This window comes from Mauremys mutica, chromosome 5, assembly GCF_020497125.1.
Source record: "Mauremys mutica isolate MM-2020 ecotype Southern chromosome 5, ASM2049712v1, whole genome shotgun sequence".
NCBI classification, from domain to species: domain Eukaryota; kingdom Metazoa; phylum Chordata; order Testudines; family Geoemydidae; genus Mauremys; species Mauremys mutica.
Window position 1 is genome coordinate 114,222,273 of NC_059076.1, and position 22,191 is coordinate 114,244,463.

The 22,191-nt window shown below is 46.2% G+C and overlaps 1 protein-coding gene across 1 annotated transcript in view; it reads right to left on the reverse strand.

The window, feature by feature from the left end:
• The window catches only part of CC2D2A (coiled-coil and C2 domain containing 2A), a 152,696-nt gene that overhangs the window by 61,845 nt on the left and 68,660 nt on the right, over nucleotides 1–22,191 (reverse strand). The window contains exons 17-21 of the mRNA XM_045019697.1: nucleotides 21,886–22,063; nucleotides 15,448–15,604; nucleotides 14,013–14,160; nucleotides 11,460–11,598; nucleotides 2,001–2,204 (exon numbers count right to left, since the gene is read on the reverse strand). Coding sequence (XP_044875632.1) covers nucleotides 2,001–2,204; nucleotides 11,460–11,598; nucleotides 14,013–14,160; nucleotides 15,448–15,604; nucleotides 21,886–22,063 — 826 coding nt within the window. The remainder of the gene's footprint in view (nucleotides 1–2,000; nucleotides 2,205–11,459; nucleotides 11,599–14,012; nucleotides 14,161–15,447; nucleotides 15,605–21,885; nucleotides 22,064–22,191) is intronic.

Genomic DNA, 22,191 nt, shown 5'->3' on the forward strand with positions numbered 1-22,191 from the left:
CAGATCATTAATAAAGATGTTGAACAAAATCAGCCCCAGGACTGACCTCTGAGGCATTCCACTTGATACCAGCTGCCAACTAGACATCAAGCAGTTGATCACTACCAGTTGAGCTCGACAATCTAGCCAGCTTTCTATCCACCTTATAGTCCATTCATCCAACCCATACTTCTTTAACTTGCTGGCAAGAATACTGTGGGAGACTATCAAAAGCTTTGCTAAAGTCAAGCTATATCACATCCACCACTTTCCCCATATCCACAGAGCCAATTATCTCATCACAGAAGGCAATCAGGTTGGTCAGGCATGACTTGCCCTTGGTGAATCCATGCTGACTGTTCCTGATCACCTTCCTCTCCTCCAAGTGCTTCAAAATGGATTCCTTGAGGACCTGCTCCATGATTTTGCCAGGGACTGAAGTGAGGCTGACCGGTCTGTAGTTCTCCAGTTTCTCTTTCTTCCCTTTTTAAAATATGGGCACTATATTTGCCTTTTTCCAATCGTTCGGGACCTCCCCCGATCGTGACGAATTTTCAAAGATAATGGCCAATAGCTCTGCAATCTCATCAGCCAACTCCCTCAGCACCCTCGGATGCATTAGATCTGGACCCATGGACTTGTGCATGTCCAGCTTTTCTAAATAGTCCTTAACCTGTTCTTTCACCACTGAGAGCTGCTCACCTCCTTCCCATACTGTGTTTCCCAGTGCAGCAGTCTGGGAGCTGACCTTGTCTTTGAAGACTGAGGCAAAAAAAGCATTGAGTACTTCAGCTATTTCCACATCTGTCACTATGTTGCCTCCCTCATGCAGTAAGGGTCCCACACTTTCCCTGACCTTCTTCTTGTTGCTAAGATACCTGTAGAAACCCTTCTTGTTACTCTTCACATCTCTTGCTAGCTGCAACTCCAATTGTGCCTTGGCCTTCCTGATTACACCCCTGCAGGCTCTAGCAATATTTTTACACTCCTCCCTAGTCATCTGTTCAAATTTCCACTTCTTGTAAGCTTCCTTTTTGAGTTCAAGCTCATTGAAGATTTCACTGTTAAGCCAAGCTGGTCGCCTGACATATTTGCTATTCTTTCTGCACTTCGGGATGGTCTGTTCTTGTGCCCTCAATAAGGCTTCTTTAAAATAAACAAAGTTAAAATTTCTAACTCTAATGCTAACTAATTAAGAAATCTAACTAAGGCACAGTGTCTTTGAAGAGGTTGGATCCAGCCTGGAGAGGTTCCTGGTCCACCTGCTGAGACATTTGGAAGGAACTGATGTGGCTGGAGTGCCACAAACTCTTTTATAGCTTCATCCTCAGAATGTTCAATAAAAGTAAAAGGAGGGGCAGGGGAGCACTCTAACAGGCACTGCTACGAAACGTTCGACTGTCAGTTACACCACCAGTGCATCCCATGGGCGGGAAGGTACAGAGGTCACCTGAAGAACCTTAAACGACATCAGAGACCCAGGATCATAGAAGAAGGATGTTTAGATAAAACATGAAAAAGAAAAACACTATGGGCTTGATTGTTCCCCCCAATATTTGCTTCAATTCAGTAGTATTGTTTTCTTTAGCCCCTCCAAAGAATTGGAGGAAAGTTAATAAAGTTGGTTCCTCAATTAACTTGTGCACAACCTCTTTTGACTTTTCATGTTTGGAATTCTCCTTTAAAAGAGGATTCCAAATAGACTGGTGGATAGGGGAGAGATTGTTGTAGTGCAGCTACACTTAAATCTTCTTCCTCCTGAGTCTGTTCCAGCAGCTATTTCTTTGGAAGGAGACAATCAAATTCTAGATTCAGGTAACATGAGGTATATTTAAAGTGAAATACTATTTCGACTTACACTCCGTGTAATCCTTTTGGAGTCAATGTAGTTGAAGTCAGGGTAGAATTTGGCCCTCAAAGTAATGAGGAACTGACTTTATCAAGCCAAATATTACTGAAGATAAAACTGATAAATATTTTATTAAAGACCATAATTTAAATAATTTCAGACAATAACCTACCTCAAAAAGTTTTTCAGTTATTTCTCTTTCAAGTAAAGGGACTTGCTTATAATTACGGAACTCTGCCACCTCTCTGTGTCTGAGTTGTAGGAGTTGGAATCTTTTTGATCTGTTAAGTTCCTCATCCGAAGCAAAATTAAACTCTTGCTGCAATTGCTCCAGTCTGAAGAAACCAGGAACACAAGCATCTCCACTAGTGGCAACCTAAATAACAAAGGCAAATATTAAAAATTCAATTCAGTGTGAAAAATGTCCATAAATATTTTTTCAATGGGTTGACTAATTTATTAGATATATTGCCAAGAGCTTCATTGTAACCAAAACCAGTCTGAATATGCCAAAATATAATATAAATATTTAATATTTTAAAATTAGGTTTTTAATAATCCTTAGTTTTTAGTAAGAAAATAGTGGAATTTAATTCATTCACAATTTAAATGTAATATAAAATATTGTAATAACTGTTGTGACAACTGAAGCTATACATATATCAACATATAAAGGAAAACTATGGTACAGTATAATAATTTAGGCCCCAATCTTGCAAAGACAGTCATATGTAGGGTCCTTCCAAATTCACAGCCATGAAAAACACATCATGGACCATGAAATCTGGTCTCCCTCTGTGAAATCTGGTCTTTTGTTTGCTTTTACCGTATATTATACACATTTCATGGGGGAGACCAGTGTTTCTTAAATTGGGGGTCCTGACCCAACAGGGAGTTGCAGGGGGATAGGACAGTTACCTGTTCTGTAACTGGCATTCTTCGAGATGTGTTGCTCGAGTGTATTCCACAGTAGGTGTGCGTGTTCACCATGTGCTCCCGTGTCGGAAGTTTTTCCCTTAGTAGTACCCATACTGGGGGAGCACCGCTGCGATCCCTGGAGTGGCACCTCTATATCACGCTATAAGGGGAGCCGCGCTCCGCCTACCCTCGGTTCCTTCTTGCCAGACAACTCCGACAGAGGGGAAGGAGGGTGGGATGTGGAATACACCTGAGCAACACATCTCGAAGAACACCAGTTACGGAACAGGTAACTGTCTTTTCTTCTTCAAGTGATTGCTCATGTGTATTCCATAGTAGGTGACTCCAAGCTATATCTGATGGAGGCGGGTAGGATTTTAAGGGTTTCCAGGACACAGTACCGCCCTACCAAACCCAACGTCATCCTTCACTTGGGAGACGATTGCATAATGCAAAGAAAACGTGTGGACAGAGGACCACGCGGCAGCCCTACAGATGTCCTGGATCAGGACATGGACTACGTAGGCAGCCGACGAGGCCTGAGCTCTCGTTGAGTGCGTCCTAACGATCGGTGGTGGGGGAACCCTTGCCACGTCATAGCACATGCGTATGCACGAGGTGATCCAGTGGGAAAGGCGCTGGGTGGAAATGGGCTGCCCCCTTGGCCGATGCAACGAACAGCTGTGAGGATTTCCAGAACAGCTTGGTCCAGTCCAGGTAGAAGGCCAGTGCCCTATGTACATCGAGAGTGTGAAGGCATTCCTCGTGGAGGAATGGGGCTTAGGACAGAGCACCAGGAGGAAAAATGGCCTGTTCCATATGGAAGGTGGAGACCACCTTTGGGAGGAATGCGGGGTGTGGGTGAAGCTGGACCTTATCCTTGTGGAAGACTGTATATGGGGGTTCCAAGGTCAAGGCCCTGACCTCCAAGACATGTTGGGCTGACGTGATAGCTACAAGGAATGCTACCTTCCATGACAGGTGAGACCAGGAACATGTGGCCAAGGGTTCAAAGGGAGATCCCGTGAGACAGGATAACACTAGGATTAGGTCCCATTGCAGAACGGGGGACCTAGCATATGGAACGAACGGTCCAAGCCTCTTAGAAAGTGGGAGGTCATAGTGTGAGAAAAGACTGATTGACTCTGCACCGGCGGGTAGAAGGCCAATATCGCTGCCAAATGTACCCTGACAGAGGCGGGAGCTAGCCCTTGGGTCCTAAGGGATAGGAGGTAATCAAGGATAATCTGGAGCGGTGCGGACGATGGGGAGGTTCCCCGCTCCGCTGCCCACCTAGAGAATCTGGACCACTTTGCCAGGTATGTCCGTCGCCTGGACGGCTTTCTACTTTCCAGCAGGACTCATTTGACATCCTCTGAACACCTCCCCTCCTCCTCATCTAACCACTGAGCAACCACGCTGTCAGGTGGAGTGCAGCTAGGTTGGGATGGAGGAGGCGGCCCCCTTCCTGGGAGAGGAGGTCCAGGCGAAGCGGTAGCCTCCGCGGGGGGGCCGCTAAGAGGTGCAGAAGGGTCCCATACCCAGTGTTGTTGGGCCCAGTCAGGGGCCATAATGATAACCCGCATCCTTGCCAATCAGGGGGAAGAGTGGGAAGGCATAGAAAAGCTGGCCTGACCACTGCAGGAGGAAGGTGTCTGAGATTGCCCCCTTCCCCACTCTTCCCCTGGAGCAGAACTGGAGACAGCGTCGGTTCTGGTCAGTTGCAAAGAGGTCGACCCGGGGAACTCCCCACTCTCAGAAGAGCTGGTGGGTGACCTCCGAGTGGAGCGACCACTCGTACTGGTGGGAGACAACCCTGCTGAGGCGATCGGCTCGCACATTGCGGACGCCGGGTAGGTGGAAGGCTTGCAGGGAGATATCTTGGGCTATACAGAATTCCCATAGGCTCAGGGCTTCCAGGCACGGGGCTGAGGAACGAGTCCCGCCTTGCCTGTTGATGTAGTACATTGCAGCGGTGTTCTCCGTAAGGCCTCTGACCACCTTCCCGGGAAGGTGCATGCTGAAAGCTACTCACGCCAACCGTATCGCCCTGAGCTCTCTGGCATTTAAGTGGAAGGACAAGTCCGAGGCCGACCATCTCCCTTGGGTTTGAATATTCCCTATATGAGCTCCCCATCCCAGATCTGAGGGATCTGACACCAGGTCTAATGACAGGGAGGCTTAAGGAAAGGGACCCCTTGCAGCATGTTGCTCAGGAGGGACCACCATTGTAGGGAGGCAACTACTTGGGGCGGTACCGTGATAACCTTGTCCAGCCCGTCCCGGGCCTGGGAGTACTGAGAGGCTAGCCAGAGCTGGAGGGAACTCATTCTGAGCCTGGCATGGCGGACCATGTAGGTGCATGCTGCCATGTGCCCGAGGATCTGAAGGCACACTCTTGCCGTCGTCACGGGGAAGGCCATGACCGAGACAATGAGGCCTTTGATGGTCTCGAACCTGCCCAGAGGGAAAGAGGCTGTAGCCCTTAAGGAGTCCAACATCGCCCCTATGAATTCTATGCGCTGAACTGGGACTAACATAGATTTGTTCTCATTCACTACTAGGCCGAGATCTGCGCATGTGGACAAGAGCAGCTCCACATGTGCTTCCATCTGGGACCGAGAGCTACCCTTGAAAAGCCAATCGTCCAGGTATGGGAAGATCTGCACCCCTTTCTGCCGGAGGTAGGCCGCTACCACCGCCATGCATGGTGCCCCGGGTATCGGTAAGCTCAAGATGTCTCGCACAGCCTGTGCAGCCTCCGGCGTCGACAGCATCCTCACTGCAGGGGAGGCACACGTGGATAGAGCCGGGCTGCTCTGCTCAACACGAGTCGGAGGACTGGGGCCTGGGGCTCGGGGGGGATCAAGGGCTGCCTGGCTTGGGACTAACCTCACCCCTATCCTTTTCTCGGCACCGCTGAGCAGAAGTCTTTCCTTGCTTCTTGGAAGGGGAGCAGTGCCGGCTAGTAGAGGGGACTTTGCTACGCATCGAAGACCGCTCAGCGCGCTGGAGTAGGGGCCAGCGCTGATTCCATCAGGAGAGCGTGAAGACTGATGTCCCTCTCCTTCTTAGTCCGCGGCTTAAATGATCTACAGATCCTGCAGCGCTCACTCATGTGAGTTTCGCCCAAGCAGCAGAGACACTCAGCGTGCGGATCACTTCTGGGCATAGAACGGCGACAGGAGTCGCACGACTTGAAGCCTGGAGCACGAGGCATGCCCCAAGCCCACTCTAACTACTTGAAAACTACTAAAAGTAACTATACCACTAAGGTCAACTAGAGAAGCTGCAGCAAGGCTGGAGCAAGATGTTCCAATTACCTTCACCAGCGGCAAGAAGGAACTGAGGGTGGGGGGAGCGTGCGATATAGAGGCGCAATATAGAGGCGCCACTCCAGGTGTTGCAGCAGTGCTCCCTCAGTACGGGTACTGCTAAGGGAAAAACAAGCAATCACTCAAAGAAGAACACAAGGTTATTTTAGGGGGGTTGTGGTATTGCCACCCTTACTTCTGCTGCCTTCAGAACTAGGTGGCCAGAGAGCGGTGGCTGTAGGCTGGGCACCCAGCTCTGAAGGCAGTGCTCCGCCAGCCCATGCCATCCTTACTTCTGCGCTGGGTGGCCAGAGATTGGCAGCTGATGACTGAGGGCCCAGCTCTGCATGCAGCAGCGCAGAAGTAAGAGTAACAGTACCGCAATCTCCCCTACAATAACCTTGCAACCTCCCCACAACTCCTTTTTGGGTCAGGACCCCTACAATTACAACACTGAAATTTCATATTTAAATAGCTGAAACCATTTAATTTACAATTTTTAAAATCATTCGACCCTAAAATTGACCAAAATGGACCATGAATTTGGTAGAGCCCTAGTCCTATGTAAATCTTTGCAGGACTGAGGCTTGCGGTTAGCTAAGAGCAGTTTGTGAATGCTTCATTCCCATTAATGAGCTGTTACTCATTTGAGCAGTATCATCTCCTTCAGTAGAATTACTTGCGTAAACAACTGCTCCCCAGTGGAGAGGGGGTTCACAATTTCGTCCGACATACATACTTATTTAATTTAAAAATATGGTTTGATTCCCTTTCCATTACATCAGTTTCACACAAGTGTAACACCACTGAAATCAATGGGTTATATCAATGCAAAACTAGCTTAACATTTCAAAATCAAGTGCCCAGTATCAAATTCATGTTTGTATTATTTATTAGAAATACCATGTTTCATTTTCTCCATTCCTGTGAATGGTTCTGTCTTATCTTTCAATTAGAGTTGCATTCCAATGATACTTCCAGCAACGCCAGTCTTATCATATAGTGAGACACAGAAAATGCAGCTCAGCATCTGAATGCATTTTAAAATTGTGATGTGATGAGGTAGATTTTTTTTTTAAATAATTAATGTCACTGTTAAATTAACTCCGTCAAATTTTAAAAAAAACCATAAGGTACATTGTGTCAACCTGATTTTCAAAGTCACACAACTGCATTTTGAAAATCAGTGTCTTAAAAAATCTCAAATTATGTCATCAGATTTTCGAGATTGTGACTTACTGTTTGGTGATTTAAAGATAAATCTCTTTAACCAAACTAATGATCTGTTCTGCGAAAACAACCTGCCCGGAAAATCTTACTGAATAAAAGAAAAATAATTTTCATGCACAGAGAAACTCAACTAACTCAGAATCTCCATAAAGCAGACAGTGTGTAAACCCTGTCCCATAACTTGATGATGTTGATGAACCCTCCTCCTACTGAAGATGGGGTGTAAAAACTAACCACACATCCAGTTTAAAGGTTTGATTGTCCGCTCATTTCTTCATCCAGATTATATAGAACCTGCCAGACTGGCTTGAACTCTACACATTGTAAGTTTAGGCTCCTTTCTGGCAGTGACCATGGGCTCTAGTTGTACATGTATGCTTCCTAAGGTGACAGCATCTGGGATCTGTAACGTTTGACTCTTTTACAAACAAACAAATAAATCAATTGAAAGATTATTTTCTAAATGAAAGAGAAAGGTGAAGTGTACCGTCGACTGTTACTACTCATAGCTAAACAATCCAACAACAAAGACTGAGAGGGGAAACTAAAACAGAGCTAAAAAGAGCTCCAAAAAAGCGTACTTTCACCCTGGTTTCAATTATGAACCTGATGACCTCATACCTCTAAACAAACACAAGAGTATGTTGTTATGATCACTTACAGCCCAATTCTACTTTTTAAGTGAATGGCAAAATTCCCATTGACTTCAATGGGAGCAAGATAATGGCTTTCAGCGAGACCAATATAATTATATTAAGCATTTAGGGACAGAGTTAGCATGAAAGAGTCATACAAATTAAAAGCAGCAGAGAGTCCTGTGGCATCTTATAGACTAACAGACGTATTGGAGCATGAGCTTTCGTGGGTGAATACCCACTTCGTCGGATGCATGTAGTGGAAATTTCCAGGGGCAGGTATATATATGCAAGTAAGAAGCAGGCTAGAGATAATGAGGTTAGTTCAATCAGGGAGGATGAGGCCCTCTTCTAGCAGTTGAAGTGTGAACACCAAGGGAGGAGAAACTGCTTTTGTAGTTGGCTAGCCATTCACAGTCTTTGTTTAATCCTGAGCTGATGGTGTCAAATTTGCAGATGAACTGGAGCTCAGCAGTTTCTCTTTGAACTCTGTTCCTGAAGTTTTTTTGCAGCAGGATGGCTACCTTTAAATCTGCTATTGTGTGTCCAGGGAGGTTGAAGTGTTCTCCTACAGGTATTTGTATATTGCCATTCCTAATATCTGATTTGTGTTCATTTATCCTTTTCCATAGGGACTGTCCGGTTTGACCAATATACATAGCAGAGGGGCATTGCTGGCATATGATGGCGTATATTACATTGGTGGACGTGCAGGTGAATGAACCGGTGATGGTGTGGCTGATCTGGTTAGGTCCTGTGATGGTGTCGCTGGTGTAGATATGTGGGCAGAGTTGGCATCGAGGTTTGTTGCATGGATTGGTTCCTGAGTTAGAGTTACTATGGTGCAGTGTGCAGTTACTGGTGAGAATATGCTTCAGGTTGGCAGGTAGTCTGTGGGCGAGGACTGGCCTGCCACCCAAGGTCTGTGAAAGTGAGGGATCATTGTCCAGGATGGGTTGTAGATCCCTGATGATGCATTGGAGAGGTTTTAGCTGGGGACTGTATGTGATGGCCAGTGGAGTTCTGTTGGTTTCTTTCTTGGGTTTGTCTTGCAGTAGGAGGCTTCTGGGTACACGTCTGGCTCTGTTGATTTGTTTCCTTATTTCCTCCTGTGGATATCGTAGTTTTGAGAATGCTTGGTGAAGATTTTGTAGGTGTTGGTCTCTGTCTGAGGAGTTGGAGCAGATGCAGTTGTACCTCAGTGCTTGGCTGTAGACAATGGATTGTGTGGTGTGCCGGGATAGAAGCTGGAGGCATGAAGGTAGGAATAGCGGTCAGTAGGTTTTCGGTATAGGGTGGTGTTAATGTGACCATCACTTATTTGCACCGTGGTGTCTAGGAAGTGGACCTCCCGTGTAGATTGGTCCAGGCTGAGGTTGATGGTGGGGTGGAAGCTGTTGAAATCGTGGTGGAATTTTTCCAGAGTCTCCTTCCCATGGGTACAGATGATGAAGATGTCATCAATGTAGCGTAGGCAGAGAAGGGGTGTGAGTGGACGAGAGCTGAGGAAGCTTTGTTCCAGGTCAGCCATACAAATGTTGGCATATTGTGGGGCCATGCGGGTGCCCATAGTGGTGCCACTGATCTGGAGGTATATATTGTCATCAAATTTGAAATAGTTGTGTGTGAGGATAAAGGCACAGATCTCAGCAACCAGTTGTGCTGTGGCCTGTGGCATCATCAGGGATACTATTCCTGACAGCTTGTATTCCATCTGTGTGTGGGATGTTTGTGTAGAGAGCCTCTACATCCATGGTGGCTAGGATGGTGTTTTCTGGAAGGTCACCAATGCATTGTAGTTTCCTCAAGAAATCAGTGGTGTCACGGAGATAGCTGGGAGTGCTGGTGGCATAGGGTCTGAGCAGAGAGTCCAAATATCCAGACAGTCCTTCAGTGAGAGTGCCAATGCCTGAGATGATGGGGCGTCCAGGATTTCCGGGTTTGTGGATCTTGGGTAGTAGATAGAATAACCCTGGTCGGGGCTCTAAGGGTATGTTGATTTGTTCCGGTGTTAGTGTAGGGAGTGTCCTGAGTAGATGGTGCAGTTTCGTAGTGTATTCCTCAGTGGGATCTGAGGGAAGTGGCCTGTAGAATTTGGTATTGGAGAGTTGTCTGGCAGCCTCCTTTTGGTAGTCAGACCTGTTCATGATGACAACAGCACCTCCTTTATCAGCCTCTTTGATTATAATGTCAGGGTGGTTTCTGAGGCTGTGGATGGCATTGCGTTCTGCACGACTTAGGTTATGAGGCGAGCGATGTTGTTTTTCCATAATTTCTGCCTGGGCACGTCAGCGGAAGCATTCTATGTATAGGTCCAGACTGTCATTTCAACCCTCAGGAGGAGTCCATGTGGAGTTAACATACAGTCTCCAGCTAAAACCTCTCCAATGCATCATCAGGGATCTACAACCCATCCTGGACAATGATCCCTCACTTTCACAGACCTTGGGTGGCAGGCCAGTCCTCGCCCACAGACTACCTGCCAACCTGAAGCATATTCTCACCAGTAACTGCACACTGCACCATAGTAACTCTAACTCAGGAACCAATCCATGCAACAAACCTTGATGCCAACTCTGCCCACATATCTACACCAGCGACACCATCACAGGACCTAACCAGATCAGCCACACCATCATCGGTTCATTTACCTGCACGTCCACCAATATAATATATGCCATCATATGCCAGCAATGCCCCTCTGCTATGTATATTGGCCAAACCGGACAGTCCCTATGGAAAAGGATAAATGAACACAAATCAGATATTAGGAATGGCAATATACAAAAACCTGTAGGAGAACACTTCAACCTCCCTGGACACACAATAGCAGATTTAAAGGTAGCCATCCTGCTGCAAAAAAAGTCAGGAACAGAGTTCAAAGAGAAACTGCTGAGCTCCAGTTCATCTGCAAATTTGACACCATCAGCTCAGGATTAAACAAAGACTATGAATGGCTAGCCAACTACAAAAGCAGTTTCTCCTCCCTTGGTGTTCACACCTCAACTGCTAGAAGAGGGCCTCATCCTCCCTGATTGAACTAACCTCATTATCTCTAGCCTGCTTCTTACTTGCATATATATACCTGCCCCTGGAAATTTCCACTACATGCATCCGACGAAGTGGGTATTCACCCACGAAAGCTCATGCTCCAATACGTCTGTTAGTCTATAAGGTGCCACAGGACTCTCTGCTGCTTTTACAGATCCAGACTAACACGGCTACCCCTCTGATACATATTAAAGTTACTGAATCCAATCTATGTTTTAATGCTTAGGGTACAAAAAAAGATTTTAATTTTTTTTAAGGATTCTAAAATCCACTGATTTAGTGACTGATGCTAAATTTATGGAAAAACAGCAAGTTAGGAATATCCAAGATGTCATGTTAAACATAAGATACAGCATTGCAAATCAACTATATGTAGAATTGAACTGTTTAAAGCAGGATTATTTTTTTCACTTCCTTTAAAAGTCATACTTTTTTTTTGCAAATCCCAGATTTCAACAAAATGGTTTCATTAAAGCCTCTTACCATTATCAACTGCATCAGATCTGCATTTTTTGGGTCATTTGGATCCAGCTTTGTTTCTGCTGCCCACTTGGCTAGTTTCTTCATGTCGGTTAAGCCTGAAGTGCCAATAGATGCAACAGCATCAATATTTTTTAAAGCACTGAAATGACAGTTGATACCAAAGATTCAGTGTTTAAAACAGACTTTTTTTTTGGTCAGTGAAATATAATAAACATAAAGAATAATCTTTTGGGGAAAAATACTTTGCAAATTCCACCACTTGGAAATATGAAATTTAATCACACACTCGCAATAAGAAAGCAAGCAAGCTTTTGGCATTTTTCTCATCATGACTTGCGGTGTTTTTTGCTACAAATATTTATGATCTATAAACAGGGCCGGCTCCAGAGCCCAGCGGGGCAAGCACCCGCCTGGGGCGGCCCTTTCCCGGGGGGGCGACAGGCTGGGCCGGCGGACCTGCCGCAGTCATGCCTGCGGGAGGTCCACCGGAGCCCCGGGAGCAGCCGACCTGCCGCAGGCATGACTGCGGAGGGGACGCTCGGCCGGCGGCTCCCGTGGCCCTCCCGCAGGCATGACTGCGGACGGTTCGCTGGTCCCGCGGCTTGGCTGGACCTCCCGCAGGCATGCCTGCGGCAGCTCAACCGGAGCCGCCGGACCTGCGAACGGCCCGCAGCTGCGGGAGGTCCAGCCGAGCCGCGCGACCAGTGGACCCTCTGCAGTCATGCCCGCGGGAGGTCCACTGCTCCCGCGGCTCGGGGGCGCCTCCCGGGCATGACTGCTTGGGGCGGCCAAAAACCTAGAGCCGCCCCTGTCTATAAAAGGACAGACAATATTTTCTTTTGTGAAAAGGACAGGAAAATTAATTACCATGATAATACCATGAAGGCTTTTTGTTATGGAATTAATCAAGCTTTTGAATTTTCAGAATAGTGGTTTATGAAAGTGTTTGGAATTAAATATATTTTACATTTTGGAATGATAGATCCTCTGTGCAACAAGAGACAAACAGAGGTAACTTCCATTAGCACTAAGGGAAGTTATATGTATGTATGCGCATCTTCATAGCGTACCCTGAATGTAACAGGGTGGTTTGCCCTTAAGGGCTACTGGGCCTAACGGCTAGTGAGCCCTGATTATGAAAGGAGCTACACCTGGTTTGGATCAGGTGATTCCTCTATAAAACAGCAGCAATAAGATGCAATAAAGGGAGGTTGCGAGAATTGTTTTCAGGAGCAAAGTTATGACAGCCCAAATTTAAGAGAACCCCTCCCCCACACCACAATTGGCCTCCTTTTTGAAAGGCTCAGCAGAGGTCTAGCACTGACTGGGTATACAGCCAAAATACCCTCTCACTTCTAGAGGTGATCTTTCCAGATCAGGTTTGAAGCACATAGAGGGGGCAGCCTGCACTCCTAGTTCCATGGTACTGGTAGGCATGGACCTTACCTGTTCTATGGGCAAACAACGGACTTCAGCCAATGCAGCACTGTTCATGAGCATTGCATTCATTCATATTTTAAAAAACTCTGCTGCACAATTGTACAGAAGTAACAGAGATCATATGAATGAGCCACTGCCTCATGCTACTAATAATCTTTCAACCTCCCACCATACAGTAAGTACGAGCTAATCAATCTAGAATAACTTTCTTTCTTGGCTGCAGTTTGAGTCAAAGAAAGTACTGGATGGATTACCATTGGGAAGAACTATTTCCTAGGTTAAGAAGACAGGGAAAACTCTGAGCACGCTCAGTTAAGTCACCTAATACAACTTCCAAGCGCTGATGGCAGAGTCAGAGGGCCATATTTATCCACGGTGTAACTCCATTCAGTTCACTGGAATTACACAGAAGTGACCAAAGTTACCACCACGGGGAAGGGGCAATCCACAATGCCTAGTTTGCGGCCTCAGGATAGGGGACATTTTCTTATACAGACCAGGGATTAGTTTCTGTAGCTTACCAGGCTTCCAGGGCTCACATGGACCAGTGCCTGGGAAATAAATTTAGTATGGATTGAGGCCAGGTTTATTTTTAACCAATTAAATTAATAAGAGCAACAGTGACAATACTCCGGTGCTACCCTCTTTATCACTCCTGTGGTTTAGTTTCTCTCAACTCATGATAAGAATGACATTTAAAGTAGACAGACTGTATGCATAATGTATTTTGTATAAGGGTTGTATTTCTTGGTGATGATTACCAATAATGTTCTCTTCACACTCTAACACAAGAAACAAGAAGACAAAACTACACTGACCCTAGTTTGCTATCTGGGCATTATAATAATGAAGGCATCAGCTGCCACTTCTTTCAGCATTTTATGCTGTCTAGCAACCAAATGTTAAAAGATTAAAATGTTAATTAAAATATTTACCTAAAATATTATCTCTCTATCCTTTGCATTGGGATAGAGTGCATAAGAGAAAAAAGTTTCTGTATTTTAAAAAGCCATATGACAGTTATTGCTTGATTATTAAAAATCATCTATTTTCTAAATACTTTTAAATACCATAATATATTAAATTTTTCATCACGTCGCTGCAGCATATTACCTTGGAATCCCTGTTTTCTGCTGTGATACTAGAGGAATTAAGGGTACTCCATTTTCTCCAATTGCCCAGGAAACACTATTGGACACTTTGCCAGAGGTCATTAAAGTAATCTTATTACTACCATCAGCTTCAAATGAAAATGGCACGCCTACAACCAGGAGAAAAACAACATATACAATGATCTTTCGTGTAAGTTTCAAAATGGCAGTATCCTATTGTAATTTATGAAACACTAATTCAGTATCTGTGAAAAGAATGTGCTTATTAACACCAACTAGCACCAACACCTACTCTTGGAAGAATTTGTTTTCCTAACTGCACACTGAACCACTACTAGAAGGCTCTCACTTTTCCAAAAGGTTTCATGCCTGAATGGTAATCAAAAGACATATGGTTGAAAAGTCAGCCGCTAGGGAACCACGATGTACAGCCTTATGTATATCCAGCATGCTCAGTGGCCTTTAACCCACTCACTCTCTTCTGCTCAGCACCCACATCTTTCACCTGGCCTTCCACCACTGATTTCACTCCTGTGCAGGCTGCTCCTGCTCTCTTGCCCTACCCTAGTCTCTATTGCAAATACTGACATGTATGAGTCACTCACTTCATAATACAACTCTCATTATTATTTTTATTTTTACCTTAATTCCCTATTTTTCTACTCCTCTCTTTAGTTTATCTCCACGTGCTACATTTGTCTAATTTAAGATTGGAAACTCCTTGGGACACGGTTAAAATAATTTGTTAATCTCTAAAGAATCTGTAAAACACCGTGCAATGTTATAGTACTATATAAATGTTTATTACTAAAATAAAAAAAACCAATAAAATGGTGGAGTCTGGAGTGCAGGGACTTTGGGAACCAACTGAGAAAGAAGTTATTGGGATTTAATGTTGTTGAAAGTCAAGAAAAGTGATAAAGCATTTTTACAGTGTGTAAGCAAACCAGTTAGGAAGAGTACAAACTAGTACACAAGAATATATTTTACAGGGCCAGGTTCTCAGCTGCTGTAAATCAATGATGTCAGTGGAGCCATGCTGATTTTATACTAGCTCATACTGCCCCACTAGGTATATTTCTTATAGTCAAAACTTTAGAGAGAATTCTATTTTTACACAGTGAAAAGTAACAAATAGAACTCCTTTTAAAATCATATAATTTTTTATTACATAAAAACTAAAAGTATTTCACAAAGTAGGACAAAAAAAATCCCATCACAAATTTAGCTAATAATGTGAACTGGGACAGCTTTATATAACTCAGTCTCAGAGATTTTAAATTATGCTTTATGCCTGAGACTAGCAGAACATTCTTAACATACAGAAATATATTTTATTTACTTGGCTAAAACTACGTAAAAGTAATATGTTGGGCTCAATCTAAGAGTAAAACATTCTAATCCAAGCACCACTGAGAGTAAGCAAGAATCCATACCACTCCCAACTCCTTCGTGGTCCAACATCACACGCTGGTTGCTGCTAAACTCTATTTCTTCTGTACGAGCTCTACCAGTGAGAACTGTAGTCTCAGGGACAGGTATAAACATTTCTGCTAACAAGTTAGTGTTGCTGAGTCCCATTGTTTCATATATCTGAAATAAGCAAGACATAAGTAGTGAAATGCTACATTAAATTCTGGGTGCCTCATTACTACAAGATATAAGTAAGTTGGAGGGTGTTCAGAAAAAAAGCAGTTAACATGATTAAGAGGTGTAGGAATATTAGACTGATAAGTAACGATTTAAATATTTACACATGTACAGTGTTTAAAGCAATAACTAAGTAGTGGACAAGATAATTTTCTAAGGGAATACCCAGGAGGAATCCTTGCTGACTCATAAAAATCCCTTTTGTCAACTTTGGCTGCTGAGTGTTCCCTCCACAGCTCATGTGCCTGATGGCATTTAGGGCAACATCTAGCCTTTAATGAAAATCCTTACTACCTTCCTACACAATATGCAACTACTGACCAACTTGCTGGTGGCAGAGACACCCCACACCAGGGAAGCTACTGGAGGGACCACATCTCATAAGATACAACCCTTTATTGAGCTACCAGCAAATGAGAGCATGTACACTATATCAGCCCTTATGACAGTGTAGCCTATTTCCCTCAGTGTGCCTGGCCATCTCCATAGGACCATGTGCCATGACCCTGTCTCCCCTCCTGGTCCCCTTTGGGGTGGTTTGCAGCAAAAGAAGTACTAGGAGGGTCAGTTTCAGCACTACACTGAGAGAAGGGATTGCAGCTATACCTTGTCCCTGTGCAAGAGGGTGGGTGGCACAAGTAGGCATGGAAGAAAGGAGGCTAGTGTGTACCTTTAACTGTACCATGAAAAGACAGCCTGGATGATAAATGTTGCATTAGGCACCCCTTAGGCCTGGTCTACACTAGGATCTTAAATCGAATTTAGCAGCGTTAATTCGAACTAATCGCTCAACCGTCCACACCAGGAAGCCATTTAATTCGAACTAGGGGGCTCCTTAGTTCGAATTTGGTACTCCACCCCGACAGGTGGAGTAACGCTAAATTTGCACTTGCTAGCTCGAATTAGGCTAGGTGTGGATGCAAATCGAACTTAGTAGCTCCGGGAGCTATCCCACAGTGCACCACTCTGTTGACGCTCTGGACAGCAGTCCGAGCTTGGATGTTCTGAGCAGCCACACAGGAAATGACCCGGGAAAATTTGAATTCCTTTTCCTGTCTGGGCACTTTGAATCTGACGTCCTGGCTGGACATCGGGGCGAGCTCCGCAGCACCTGCAACGATGCAGAGCTCTCTAGCAGAGGAGTCCGCCCAAGCAAAGAATAGAAAGAGGTCCCCAGCATGGACAGACCGGGAAGTCCAGGATCTGATCGCTGTGTGGGGCGAGGAGTCTGTGCTGTCGGAGCTGCGCTCCAACAAGCGTAATGCAAAGACCTTCGAGAAGGTCTCCCAAGCCATGACACAGAAAGGATACAGCCGGGATGCGATGCAGTGCCGCGTGAAAGTCAAGGACCTGAGGCAAGGCTATCAAAAAGTCAGAGCGGCAAACGGACGCTCCGGAGCACAGCCCCAGACATGCCGCTTCTACGAGGCACTGCATGCCATTCTCGGTGGGTCTGCCACCACTGTCCCACCAGTGACCGTGGACTCAGTGGATGGCATAGTGAGCCAGGACAGTTCCTACTCGATGTTCGCCGATGGGCAAGACGACGAGGGGTCCGTGGAGGAAGGCGCAGGCGACAGCGAACACAATGCCGCTTTCCCTGACAGCCAGGATCTCTTCATCACCCTCACAGAGATCCCCTACCAACCCTCACCGGCCGTGAACCCGGACTCAGAGTCAGGGGAAGGATCAGGCGGTAAGTCGTATAAACAAGAAAATATTTATTTGCTCGAAAACATGTATACCAAAAATATAAATTCTATCTATAAATACTATATCTAAAAGTTTTTAAAGGGAAACTAAACGAACAGTAGGTCTACACAGATTGGGATGGAACAATAGTCCTCCATGGACAATTCCACAAATGCTTCAAACAGTTCCTCAAATACCCTCCGCAGGAGGTTTCGAGGAAGAGGTGCCTTATTTGGTCCTCCGGTGAAGCTCACTCTTCCACGCCACGACATCCTCAGATACAGGGGAACCATCGCCTCTACCAGCATGGCCGCGTAGGGTCCCGGTCGGTGAAGTGCTTCCCTTAACATCCTTTCTTTCTGCACTCGAGAGACACGCCTCAGGGTAATCTCGTTACTGAAGTGCTGCATCTAATTAGGGCAATTAGCGAATAGTTACTGTTCTTAATGGTTTACTTATACTTTCCATAACAAAGCCCCGCGCTTAGCAGCCACGTGCTGTAGGCCACACAGGAAAAGCATACATTGATCTTTCCCCTGCAGTGTCGGGAGTGGCTGCAAAAGGGTCATAGTATCTGATTTCCAGATTGCCTTTAGCACGACGGCACAGCTATCCGTTAACTGATAAGCATAATGTACTGTAAGGCTTACCAGGACTCTCTGCTAGAGGGATTCTGCTATCTCTCCCGACTTCTCCGCTCTCCTGTTCAATGGCGCAGCCAATCAGAGCATAGGCCAAAATGTTGTGCTTCTCTGGAGACCACGTGACACTTGTTGTCCGGTACGGTCTTCTTCATAGAAATTGACTAGACGGTGTTCACTGTTCGCCAAAATGTATCTGTACAAGGAAATCACTAACTTTCCCCATCACACAGCTTCGGCTCCTTCCCGGAATGCCCCGGCATCCCCCTCGCAGAGACTGGCAATGATTAGACGGCGAAAGAAGAAGACTAGGGACGACATGTTCGCTGAACTGATGGCCTGCTCCCGAGCAGAGGCTGCAGAGCAGAAACACTGGAGGGAGACCCTATGTGAGCAGCATCGCACACTCATGGAACGTGAGGATAGGTGGCGGCAGGAAGACCAGCAGACCACCCAAACGCTACTTGGTCTCATGAAGGAACAAACGGACACGCTTCGTCGCCTTGTTGATGTCCTGCAGGACCGCAGGCTGGAGGACAGGGCCCCCCTGCAGTGTCTCTGCAATCGCCCTCCCCAGCCAAGAAGTCCTGGCCCCCCCTCACCCAAAAGTACAAGACGGAGGGGTGGTAGAGGCCGTGAGAACTGTCACTGAACCAGAGCAGAGCGGCCGTGTACCCCGCACTTCTCACGTTAGAAATTTGTAGAAGTGCTTCCCGTATAGGCTCAGCCAGTCCCAAATCCAAGGTTCATCCCCCCACTGTTTATTAGATTAATAAAAGATGTTTGCTGTTAATCACTGTTTCCGTCATGTCTTTCCTGTCAGAGGATTTTTCGGTGTATGGGGTGGACAGGGGTTTCATACTTGCACGGTATAGCCTACAGTACCAGGGTACAGACTTGGGGAAAGGATCAACTGCGGGGCACACACACACTGCAGTCAGTAGGCACCAGGGTCATTCTGTGTTGTGTATGCTGCCCCTGATCATTTCGTAATGTGTATGCTTGTCCAGGGTCCTAGCGCCTGCCACGCCATTACTGTGAAGGCAGGCTGCCCTTACGATGCACTTGCAACGGATCCACGAGCCTATCCGCTGCCCTGAGCCCCAACAAGAGCCCTCATCCACGGACAGATAGTCACCCTTCTCCCACACCCATCACCCCTTCCCACGCAGAAACCCGCAGCCCACTGCCGTCATCCAAACCCCTATGCAAAGAAGGCACCACTCGCCCCTTCCTGCAAACCCTCCCCTTCATGCAGAACCACTGTCATCCGTCCCCCACCCCAGGGACCTATGTAGGAGCAGGAGGATGTCAGTCCTCTATGGAGGAAGCGGTCTGTACGTCAGTGCACACCGTGCCCAGCACAGTATGCGTCCATGTCTCAACACCAGAACAGAAATGCAAAGTAAAAGAAAGATTTATTAATAATGAGTGTAACAATTAATTTGCTTAAAAACGTGCTTTGGAAGTGGGGGAAACTTGGAGAACGCGGCATGTAGCCGCAGATCCAAATCGACACAAACTGACACAGGCCCAGGGTCAGTTTCTCTTGAAAGCAAGTGGAGAGTCATAGGTTACCCTGATCTCCGAGGAAACTTGCTTTCAAAGCCTCCCGGATACAGAGCGCTTCCCGCTGGGATATTCTCTCGGCACAGGTGTCTGGCTGAGCATAAACTGCAGCCAGGCGATTTGCCTCAACCTCCCATCCGGACAAAAAGGCCTCGCCCTTGCTCTCACACAGATTGTGCAGCACACAGCATGCAGCAATAACTACGGGGATATTCTTTTCGCTGATGTCCGAGCGAGTGAGTAAGCTCCGCCATCTCCCCTTGAGACGTCCGAAAGCACACTCCACCACCATTCTGCACTTGCTCAGCCGGTAGTTGAAGAGTTCCTTCTCTCTGTCCAGGGCGCCTGTATAGGGCTTCATTAGCCAGGGCATTAGCGGGTAGGCTGGGTCCCCGAGGATCACTGTAGGCATCTGCACATCCCCAACCGTTATTTTGTGGTCCGGGAAGAAAGTACCTGCCTGGAGGAGTCTAAAGAGACCAGAGCTCCTGAACACACGCGCGTCATGAATCTTGCCCGCCCACCCGACGTTGATGTTGGTAAAACGTCCCCTATGGTCCACCAGTCCTTGCAGCACCATGGAAAAGTAGCCCTTTCGGTTAATGTAATCGCTGGCCTGGTGGGCCGGTGCCAGGATAGGGATGTGAGTCCCATCTATAGCCCCACCGCAGTTTGGGAATCCCATCGCGGCGAAGCCGTCTATGACAACCTGGACGTTTCCCAGGGTCACCACCTTTGAGAGCAGTTGCTCAACGATTGCGTGGGCTACTTGCATCACAGCAACCCCCACGGTAGATTTGCCCACGCCAAAGTGGTTCGCTACTGACCGGTAGCTGTCTGGCGTTGCAAGTTTCCAGAGGGCTATGGCCACTCGCTTCTGCACACTCAGGGCTGCTCGCATCCGGGTGTCCTGGCGCTTCAGGGCAGGGGACAGCAAGTCACACAGTTCAAGGAAAGTGCCCTTACGCATCCTGAAGTTTCGCAGCCACTCTGTGTCATCCCAGACCTGCAGCACTATGCGGTCCCACCAGTCCGTGCTTGTTTCCCGGGCCCAGAATCTCCGTTCCACACCATGAACATGACCCATTGCCACCATGATCTCCACTGCCCGGCGTACCCTGCTTTCTGAGAGGTCTGCGCCACTCTCCTCACCGCGCTGCCGGAGCCTCCTCGCCCGATTTCTCAGCAGCTGACTGTTGCAGAGGTGGACGATAAGGTGCGAGGAGTTGACAACGGCCATAAGTGCAGCGATGATCGCAGCGGGCTCCATGCTCGCAGTGCTGTGGCGTCCGCGCTGTCACTGACCAGAAAAGTGCGCGAACAGATTTCCCGCCGGCGCTTTCAGGGAGGGAGGGCGTTTGTGAGTGACGGTTGAATGATGACAGTTACCCAAAACCACCCTCGACACATTTTTCCCCCAGCAGGCATTGTGAGCTCTACCCAGCATTCCAATGGGCAGCGGGGACTGCGGGAACTGTGGGATAGCTTCCCACAGTGCACCGCTTCCAAAGTCGACGCTGGCCCCGTGAATGTGGACTCAGAAATTCGAATTAGTGTATTTAGTATGGATACACAAATTCGACTTCATAAGGTCGAATCCACAAATTCGAACTAAGTTGATTCGAAATAGTCTTGTAGTGTAGACAAGGCCCTAGACATAACATTTTAACAATGGGTTATTTTAAAAGTGTGCTGTTGTCTGCTTCATTACATTATTGAATTACCCTTTTCCGAGTGAATGAAGCAGTTCTCACAATTCAGAGAGTGCATCCTTCTCTATAACTCAAGTTAACAACTTGATCAAGAGTACTACATTTTTTCAAATTGTCCAGTAGTTTTATTCTGTGGACAAGAGTTTCCTGAGTAGAACAGACCATAATATTTGTTTTATCTGTGATGTAAACCACAGCTTCTCTAAAAGTAAAAAAGTTGCTTCACTTACCTACTAAACCATATAATTTGATCGTTTATTAATTTCCCTTTTGAAACCTAGAATCTAGCCAGAACCTATTAATTTAAATGTATTTTTAAAGATGTTTTAATTTCTTCTCTGAGTCTTAGTCCACACTGTCCAGACCAAAAGATAAGGGACAAATCTTGGCCCTCTCCCCTCCCAATATATGCCCAGGGCTAAAAATGCAATGCCAAGTTAGATCTTTGTCACTTATAGCTGAGGTAGGGAACAATTCAGGCCCTGGAGGACCTATGCTTTACAACCTTCTAGCTGTTATTAAAAAAATACAGTGTAAAAGCATAAAACTAATTAAAATGGTCTTTTTAATATTTGTTACATAGTGGAGTCCTTGCAAAAGAATTATGTACCTGAAGTTTCAAACTCTCTGGCCAATTGAATATTTTCAAATTGAAAATTTGTCCAAAGTGAACTCTGAAGTCTGAGCTTATTTGCCGGGTGACAGTCCTCGACACTTCTTTAGTGTTGAAAAGGACTTTTAAAAACACTGAACGCTTCTTTACATCTTCTCGTCTTAAAACTTCTGCCCTGTGAACATGTTAAACATAAATTGTAGCAAGAGAGATTTTGTGCAAAATATCTTTACTCTTTGGGGTATTTTATAGGAGTCTGATTACTGAAGAGAAAGCAAGAGACAAAACCAAAAATAGGCCAGT